Source organism: Podarcis bocagei, assembly GCF_964188305.1.
Source record: "Podarcis bocagei genome assembly, chromosome: W".
Classification (NCBI taxonomy): domain Eukaryota; kingdom Metazoa; phylum Chordata; class Lepidosauria; order Squamata; family Lacertidae; genus Podarcis; species Podarcis bocagei.
The window spans coordinates 45,842,270-45,851,731 of NC_138131.1; the positions used below are offsets into that span (position 1 = coordinate 45,842,270).

At 57.1% G+C, this 9,462-nt stretch overlaps 1 protein-coding gene across 2 annotated transcripts; it reads left to right on the forward strand.

The window, feature by feature from the left end:
- Positions 1-307: 307 nt before the first annotated feature.
- Positions 308-8,523, forward strand: LOC308578337 (carboxy-terminal kinesin 2-like). Of its 2 annotated transcripts, none has more exons than XM_081178611.1 (17): positions 308-352; positions 473-610; positions 764-878; positions 960-1,025; positions 2,160-2,201; positions 2,303-2,519; positions 2,611-2,809; positions 3,626-3,772; positions 3,852-3,983; positions 4,635-4,751; positions 5,201-5,374; positions 5,782-5,949; positions 7,123-7,261; positions 7,437-7,576; positions 7,906-7,979; positions 8,171-8,246; positions 8,426-8,523. In XM_081178611.1, exons 1-17 carry the CDS (start codon positions 335-337, stop codon positions 8,465-8,467), a joined length of 2,004 nt encoding a protein of 667 aa, XP_081034737.1. In that variant the 5' UTR covers positions 308-334; the 3' UTR covers positions 8,468-8,523. The 2 variants fall into 2 exon arrangements, with proteins under 2 accessions (XP_081034737.1, XP_081034738.1); XM_081178612.1 differs by having other exon boundaries at positions 2,163-2,201.
- Positions 8,524-9,462: the final 939 nt, after the last annotated feature.

Below are 9,462 nucleotides of genomic sequence, written 5' to 3' on the forward strand. Positions count from 1 at the left end.
CTTCTCCCTCCGGCCCGCGGAGGGCCCGGCAATCGGCGCCCTTGGACATGCGCAGAAGGTGTCCTTTCCTTGAAAAGGCATCTCTGGCTTCTTTGCGGGGCAGAGGAATTCGCTCTCTTCCCCCCCCTCCCCGTGTAGTCCGGCCCCCCCAGGGCCTGCGGGACAGCGGACCGGCCCCCTGCGGGAAAGGGTTGCTGCCTCCCGGCCCAGAGGCAGCCTATCTCGGTGCTGGGGGCCATTTGGACTAGCCGGGCCTCCTTTGACCTTGCAGGCTGGGCTTCATTTCCTTACTGGCCTCCCACTGGCTTCTCCCCGAAGGCCTTGCCTGGAGCTGATGGATGGTCCACCTCCCGTGAGTCCCTTTCGGGGGTCGGGGGGGCGCCTCTCTCTTGCCTGCCTCGGCCTTCGACTCCCCCCCCCTCCACCCTGCTTCTGAGATGCTTCATTAAATGAACTCAGCGGCCTTCCTCAGTTGCCACTCCGGGAGCAGAAGATGAACTCTGAGGGGAAAAGTTTCCTGCTGCCGAAAGGCCCCTCCCGGCTCCCTGTGTCTGCGCTGCACCTCAAGCGCCCGGCCAGCGATGAGAATGAGCCCCCCAAGGTGGACCGGGTGAGTTCCCAAGCCCCTCCCTTCTGCAGCATGGGGGGGGTGCGAATGGGGCGTTGCCATTTCCAGCAGAGAGGGACGTGGAATAGGACCGGTGAGGGGGCATCCAGCCTGGCCCTGGAGAATAACAAGCGGCTGCCCTTTCCTTCCTCCCAGAAACGGGCTCGGGCTCCCCTGGAGCCTACCAAGCAGGGAGGACCTGTGACAGCAGCCCCCTCCGTTCCGAAGCCTCCGCCAGCGGCCCCTGCGCTCCGAGGCCACCGCCAGGCCGGTAAGCTCAGGTCGGGGGGGGGGGCGGGGCAGAACCTGGGGAGCCCTTCTGGACTTTGCTGTAACACCGCTTTCTTGGCAGGGGGGCGCCGCCGCTCGAGCACTCGGACCCGGGGGACTGCGGGTGTGGCAGGGCCGTCCACCACAGGTAGGCAGCGGGCTGCAGAAGCGTCCCTGTTAAGGGTGCCATATCGTACCTGTAAGGAATTGATCATTTAGAGGAGCAGCACCCATCGTGTTATTTTTCAAAAATATTATAAATATTGTTGTATTGATTTCCATTACAGTGGTACCTTGCTTCTCAAACGGCTTAGTTGTTGAACAAATTGGCTCCTGAACGCTGGAAACTTGGAAGTAAGCTTTCCAGTTTGCGAACGTTTTTTAGAAGCTGAACATCCGACACAGCTTCCGAATGAGTGCAGGATGCTCCTGCAGCCAGTCGGAAGCCGTCCCTTGGTTTGCGAATGGTTTCTGGAGTCTTGGACTCCAGGAACGGATGAAGTTTGAGAACCAAGCCACCTCTGTATAAAAAACAATGGCATTGCATAGCTAACCTATGGAACTTCCTCCCACAGGAGGTAGTGATAGCTACTAACTTGGATGGCTTTACAAGAGGATTAAACAGATGCACATCCGAGAGGGCAATCAGTGGCTACTAGCTGTGATGTCTGTGCTCTGCTTCTATGGCTGGAGGCAGAAATTCTTCTGGATACCTGTTGCTGGAAGCCACAAAGGGGGAGAGGGCTCTTGGACTTGAATCCTGCTCTCTGGTTTCCCACAGGAAACTGTTTGGCCACTGAGAACAGGATGCTGGGCTAGACAGGCCCCCTTGGGCCTGATCCAGTTATGTTCTTACAACACCAGGCAGCTATCTTTGCTGGACTCTTTTTGGCACCTGCTGAAGCCATTTTAGTTTTTCCAAGCTGATTCAGATGTGTAGAATGTGGGTTCCCCGTAATCCTGCATCTGGTGCCCCTTTAACTTGTGTGCATTCAGTGTAGGAAACAATATAAAAAGTTTGGAGAGGGGCTGGGGAAAATGCTCTGGCAATCCTGCCCACCATTAAATCCAGCATATTTCAGCTATACGTGATTTTGACTTTAGGCGCAATCCGTGGAAGGGAACCCCCACATATGTTGCTTTAATCTGTCTTGAGTTCCTTGCTGATTTTATGTTTTGAAGTATTACTATTGTTTGGAGATGTTTCATGAAGCAACGGAGGGGAGACAGGGTCCCCTTGGGAATCCTTTCACTGCTTCATGTCTCATTCCTTGTTTCCCAGCAGGATCCCGTCGGACGGTGGCTGCGGCAGCCCCTAAGCCAGGTAAGGCCTAGAGAAGGGAGGGAGGTGCCCCCCCCGTGCCATCCTTGAGCCGCCACCGGGTCCCTCACACTGTCCTCTCTCTCTCCCTCTCCCCTTGGCAGCCGCTGCTCCTGCCGCTGCTGGCGGGGGTGAGAAGAAGCGGGCCCCCGGGGACTTGAAGGGGCAAGTGAGCGACTTGCGGGCCAAAGGGGGGACCTACAAGGAGAAGGCCCAGGGGCTGGCCGGGGAGAATGTGGCCCTGAGGCATCAGCTGAGCCAGCTGGAGGGGGAGCTGAAGCAGGCGACGGCCCGCAACCAGCAGCTGGAGGGGCAGAACAGGTGAGCGAGCAGCAGCCTGAGAAGGGCATGGCGGGCTCCGTCTGCTCCTCCTGCAGCAGGACCTGACCTCTGCCCTACCCTCTCTTGGCAGTGCCCTGGCCTTGGAGCTGCAGACCTGCCAAGCGCAGGCCACAGAGAGCCGGCAGAGGGTGGAGCAGCTGGTGAAGCAGGAGCAGCAGCTGGAGGAGACCGTCAAGAGCCAGAGCCAGACGATCCAGGAGCTGGAAACCGCTGGCCGCAAAGCCAGGGAGGCCAAGGAGGATTTGGCTGCCCAGCTGGAGGCCAGAGAGGTGAGGGGGGGCTGGGGACCCTTCCACCCGCCCTTGAATGGTGCTTGGAATCCCAAGGTGAGGCGAGGAATCCTTGGGACTAGCCAACATCCGCTTGTGACGCCTGCATTCCAGCGGGTTGGACTAGATGTCCCGTAGGTACCCTTCTGATTCCACAATGCCAGACTCAAGATCACAGTTAAGGGTCCTCAGCCCCAGAAAAGAGAGCTAGATACCTTAAAAAATGTTTTTTTAAAAAAATTATTAAATATTTTCAACATATAATACAAACCAAACTAGTTTTAAAAAAGATAATAAGATGAGAGAAAGATGTTGCAAACACTTTTGGAAAACAAGAATTTTTTAATAAAAGATAATAAGAAATACAGAAAAAAGCAATAAAAGGTGGGAAGATAAGGAGAAAAAGAAAGAAAATAAATAAAAATCACAACAGTAATAGTAATAATCGCAATAAAACACAAAATTTTATGTGTCTAGCCCTCTATCATAATTATATCTTAATCTTCAATCCCCCCCCATACAGAGAAGTGTATCCCTCTCGGCTCTCGCTGGAAGCGCTTCCCTTCTCCTCAGCCTCACACCCTGTTTCTCACACAAGTCCCTTTTCTATCCATCGCAAGAGGGCCCTAGATATCTGTCTGGGGGAAGTGCTAACCTCTGCTGTGTCTGTTCCTGCTGGTGCTTTTCCTTTCCCAGCTGAGGAAGCCTGCATTTGCCGCCTCCTCCCTGAATTGTTGCCTGGCTGAGAGGGCGGGTGGGCGGCTCTGGGTTTGAGGTGGCCCGTCCCTCACTGGCCCTGGGGTTTCTCTGACGCAGGCGGAACTGCGCCTGGCGCAGGAGAGCCTGGCCCGGCGGGCGCAGGAGAATGAGGCGCTGGCAGCACACAAGGCCCAGCTGGAGCAGAAGCTGCACGAGTCGGAGATGGAGCGGCGCTCCCTGCACAACGCCGTCCAGGAGCTGAAGGTGGGCCGGTGGTGGTGGGGGGCTGGCACTGGGGGACCCTTTGTGGGGCTGGGTGCTGACGACTCCCCGCTCCCTCCAGGGCAACATCCGTGTCTTCTGCCGCGTGCGCCCCCTGCTGAGCAGCGAGAAGGAGGCCCAGAAACAGGGGGTGAGCCACCTCCGCTTCCCGCCAGACAACAGCAAGAGCCTGGTCTTATCCAAGGCGGAGGAGGTCAGTCTGGGGGTGGGGGGACAAGGCGGTTGTCGAAGTCTTGGTGGCATCTTGGGCTGTCACAGTTGCCAGGGGACGTCAGGAAGTCTCCACCTGCCGCAAAGCCTGCCGAGAGCCAGTGTGGGGTAGTGCTTAAGAGCGGTGGCCTCGTAATCTGGGGAACCGGGTTCGCATCTCCGCTCCTCCACATGCAGCTGCTGGGTGACCTTGGGCCAGTCGCACTTCTTGAAGTCTCTCAGCCCCACTCACCTCATAGAGTGTTTGTTGTGGGGGAGGAAGGGAAAGGAGAACGTTAGCCACTTTGAGACTCCTTTGGGTAATGATAAAGCGGGATATCAAATCCAAACTCTTCTTCTTCTTCAAATAAGCCAGTGTTGTTCCTGCAATGACCTTTGCAGGAGCAGGAGAAACCCAAATGTTGATGGCCGGCCCAAGGCCAACAGACCCAATGCCAGCTGGAGGATATGTGTGTGTGTGCGAGAGAGAGCATTGTGGCCCCGGGAGAGCTGGCCAAGGGGGAACGCGGCCCCTGTCACCACTTAGTCGGTAGAGGCTCATAATCTCAGAGTTGTGGGTTCAAGTCTTGCTTGGGGGTGGACTAGATGAGCCTCGTGGGTCTTCCAACTCTGCAATTCTTTGATTCTCTGCCAGTCCCACGTTGGCCGGGAGCGAAAAGAGGACATTGTCTATGAGTTCAACTTTGACCAGGTCTTCCCTCCGTCCAGCTCCCAGGAGGAGGTCTTTGAGGAGATCTCTCTGCTTGTGCAGGTAAGGAAAAGCATTTTATTCTGTCAACCACCCTGAAGAGCACATAAATCAATCAAATAAATATATAGAATAAATACATTAAGGGGGGAAGCGGCCCAGTTCTTCTAGTTTGTTATTATGTTGAGCATGGTACAGTCGTATCTTGGCCCTCAAACACCTTGGTACTCGTACACTTTGGCCCCTGAACGCTGAAAACCTGGAAGTAAGTGTTCCAACTCCCCAACATTCTTTGGCAGCCTTAGTTTTTGAACGGACTCGGTTCGACAACCAAGGTGCCACTGTATGATGATGATGATCGTGAGGATGATTCCCCGGCTGATTTGGCTGGTTTGTCCTGTGAGTCGTGGCTGAAGGATGGTCTGGAAATTCCACATAGGGCGGCTCTCCCCCTCCGGGGGCAGGTGGGGTCTGGTGGACGCCAGCCTGACGGCTTCCCTTCCTCCCCGCAGTCGGCCTTGGACGGCTACCACGTCTGCATCTTTGCCTACGGGCAGACGGGGAGCGGCAAGACGTACACCATGGAGGGCCCCGACTGCCAGGACCCTTCCACGGCCGGCATGATCCCCCGCGCAGTGCAGCAGATCTTCAGGAAAGCCCGGGAGATGGAGGCCAAAGGCTGGAAGGTGGGGGCAGAGAGGGAAAGCGGATGCAGGTGTCCAAAGGGGGTGGAGACCCCCGCTGCATTCACTCGCCATGCTGCAATTGCCAGGGGGGTTTCGCACTGGGCTTGGGAGCTCCCAGAGAGGGCGCTGGTGAGAGAGGGCTGCCTCCTTCACCCTCACCCACCCCACAGGATGGTGAGACCGCCAGTGTTTTTCTGCAGGGCCTTCCGTTCAGCCTCACAAGATCCCCTGAACACCCGAGGGCTGGCCTGTCTGAACTCCTGGGCCTCACCTTTGGAAGCCTCCTCTTGGAATAGCCATGCCAGTTGGTCCCCGAGTCTGAGCTGGGAGCGATGTGCTGGCTGGGCACGCGCCACCCCAGCCGCCTTCCCTGGTCTGATCCTGCCCCTCTGCCTGTCTCCTCCCAGTACCATTTCACTGCCAACTTCCTGGAGATCTACAATGAGTCTCTGCGGGACCTGCTGGTGTTGCGCCCTGAGCAGGGCTCTGAGCTGGAGATCCGGCGAGTGAGCCAATGCACGGAGGAGCTGCACGTTCCCAACCTCTGCTACGTCCCCGTTGCTTCGGAGCAAGAGGTACCGCGGTGGGGGGGGGGCAGCTGTCTGTCTGGGATTTTCCTGGGGGGTTCCAGCGGTGCAGGGGGTCGGGTAGATGACCCTTGGGGGTCCCCTTCCAACACTACTCTTCTCCCGCTCTCTGCACTGTGTCCGGCCACCAGCCTGCTTGCAAGGGGTGGAGGAGAGGCAGAAGCCAGAGAACCAGCCCCATTGTCACCCGTTTTAGGGCCTTGGTCTGGGGACAAGGCAGCCAGAGTGTGTCTGCATCCAAAGCCTCTGAGGGGAGGAGCAGAGGGAGGAATCTGGGGTTGGGCTAGATGACCCTGGGGGCTCCCCTCCGACTGTGCCGTTCTCTGAGAGGCTTCTGCATGAAGGCCTGAGCCATCCTGCCTTTCTGGAGAGCTCAGATCACCTGGGTCTTGGCCCCTCGGCTCCTTATGGGGCTTCTGCCTGCCCTAGAGTTCCCAGAGGAAGAACTCCCCCCCCCCCATGCTTCCCTTTCTATTTGCAGGCAATGGTAGAAACTCCAGTGTAGAGGCTAGGCACCAAGCGGCTCCTTAAACCAAGCTTAAACTCACCCAAATGGGATGTCTCGTTGCCATTTTGGGGCCAGGCGTTCTAAAGTCTTATTTTTCAAATGATGGCCTGACTGACTGACTGATTCTCAGTTAAACATCTGGCCAGTTCAGATGACCACCTTGAGCTGGGATTGGGGCAGTCCACATATCTTGGCCTATTCCAACTTCTCTTTCTTAACTGTACATTCAGAATATAAGAATATTCTTTGCAGCTGAGCGTGGGGCAGTGGGGGCAGCGGGGGAGTGAAGTCAGGTGAGAACAAGGAGCTGCCATTGTTCACTGCTCCTGCTCAGGCTGCTGAGAGAAACCGTTTTGGTTCCTGATACTCATTCTGATTGTGTAACGGATAGAATTCTATAGGACGAGGTCCTCGTGTGTGGAAAGAGTCTTGCTCCGAGGATTCCCAGGCTTCCCCTCCAGGCGGTGATGTCCAACGCCATCGGGCGCCCGGGCATCTCAGTCTGGTCGCAAGTAGCCAATAGCCGGGGGGGGGGGGAATGTGCCCGGCTAGCCTCTTCACGCTGTTTGCCTGGGGCTGGCTAGGGCCAGAGGATCTCTGGGGTCCCTTCCGACCGCCATTCTCCGCCTCCTGCCCCCCGCTTGCCCCTTCAGGTCCTGAAGCTGCTCCAGAGAGCCAAAGCCAACCGCTCGGTGGCCAAGACGAATCTCAACGAGCGCTCGTCCCGCAGCCACAGCCTCTTCCAGCTGCGCATCGAGGGCCACAACCCCAACCGGGAGCTGCACACCTCCTGTGAGTGTGGCCGGCCCCACGACCCCCTTCGCCGGAGGCCTCTGTCCCTGCCCTGGCCCAGAGGCGCTCCCTTGCTCTCCCTCCTCTTCTAGGCCAGGCCCTCTGTGGGTCCCTGGTCCCCAGCACCCCCCTTCTCCCTCCACCCTCACCCCTCCTTTGTCCCCCCCCCCCGCAGCCGTGCTGAGCTTGGTGGACCTGGCTGGCAGCGAGCGCCTGGACAGGTCCCTCTCCACCGGCGACCGCCTCAAGGAGACCCAGGCCATCAACAGCAGCCTCTCCAACCTGGGCCTGGTCATCACCGCCCTCAGCAACAAGGTAGGCGGGAGAGGGGGGTCGCGTGTGCCTCCGGGGGGGGGGAGTCCTGGCCAGCCATGGGGCAGCCCTTTGCAGCCCCACAGCCCGCCTCCCGCAGTGCGCTGGTCTTCTGCGAGGGTGAGGATGTGGCGTCCAGCACTGTCTCACGTGTGGGGTGCCCACCTATCGGGGGCTCTAGAGCTGTGATTCCTTCCAACTCTACAATTCAATCGGGAATGGGACAGCCTCATGATGCTGGCGGAACCGGCCTGCCCTAAGTGGGGAGGAGGGTCCCCACACATTTCCCCCTCCTGCACCCATCCTTGTCCGCTTCCTTTGCCCCCTTGCAGGAGGCCCATGTGCCCTACCGGAACAGCAAGCTGACCTACCTCCTCCAGAACTCCTTAGGCGGCAATTCCAAGATGTGAGTCGGCAAGGAGGGAGTTGATGGCTCCCCCTCCCCTTTGAGGCCTGGTCTGCGCTGTCCTGCCAGGAACGCAGGGGGTTGGGCTAGATGACCCCTTTCAACCCAGAGGTCTCTGACAGGGGGGCCATGCACCCCCCTTGAGGCAGCCTCTGTTTCTCCTCACCCTCTCCTCTGGCCTTTCCCCCCAGGCTGATGTTTGTTAACATCTCGCCCTCGGAGGAGAACTTTGCCGAGTCCCTCAATTCCCTTCGCTTTGCCAGAAAGGTAAGTGGCTGCAGCATCCGGCTGGGGGGGGGGCGGGGGTGTCCCTTTCTCTGGGCTGCTTGCAGAATCTCCTCTGCGGAAGGGGCATCCTGACCGCAGCTGGATGGAGGAGGTGGCGGCAGCAGCAGCTGTGGGGACCAGTTTCTGGCCCCCCAAATCTGCCCGGTCTTGCCTTGCAGGTCAATGACTGTGTCATTGGCACAGCATCAAAGCGGAAGTGAGGGCGGCGGAGGCGGCTGGTCTTTCTGCGTCTCGGATAGCGACTCCCATTCTTACTCTTTTGTCTTCTAAAGTCATGATACTTTTTTTGTAATAAATGTTTATATTTCTGCATTTATATTCTGAAATTTTCTTCTTCCACTGCTGAATTTGGCTTTTTCTGCTGTCTTCCTCCGGTGAGCTGCGTGCCCAGGCTCCACTTCAGGGCGTCTCCTCCCTCTCAAGCCTCCCTGCCCTTTCGTTGGCAGCAGTGCAGTGGCCTGTGTGGTGTAGTGGTTAAGAGCAGTGGACTCGTAATCTGGGGAACCGGGTTCATGTCTCCGCTCCTCCACATGCAGCTGCTGGGTGACCTTGGGCCAGTCACCCTTCTCTGAAGTCTCTCAGCCCCACTCACCTCACAGAGGGTTTCTGGTGGGGGAGGAAGGGAAAGGAGATTGTTAGCCACTTTGAGACTCCTTCTGGTAGTGATAAAGCAGGATATCAAATCCAAACTCCTCCTCTTCCTCCCCCTCTTCCTCCCCCTCTTCCTCCCCCTCTTCTTCTTCTTCTTCTTCTTCTTCTTCTTCTTCTTCTTCTTCTTCAGGGGTAAGGGAAATAGGTGGCTTGAGCTTGAGTTTGGCCCTTCTGGAAAGGATCCTGTGGCAACGGGAGGACTTTAACTGTGGCTGAGGCAGGAAAGCCTTGTAGGTAACCGTAAGACCCTTGTGGTCAGAGGAGGCTTCAAGGGCTCTCAGCAACCAACTCTTGCATGATGTGGCTTTGCTAGCAAGGCCAAAACATGCAGAAATGGCCCGCCAGGAAAGATGGGCTACTCCTGTTGAACTCCTTCCTGCAAAAAGCTGCCACAGCACCTCGCCAGAGACTCCTGAACAGGCTATTATGTTCTTATGTACGAAGAGATAAAAGTTTAGCTGTGTTTCAGAGGAGAAAAACATGCTGGTTGTGTCAGGGCTTGTTTGTGAGTTGGGGGGTTCATCCAAGCAAAAATACACACCAT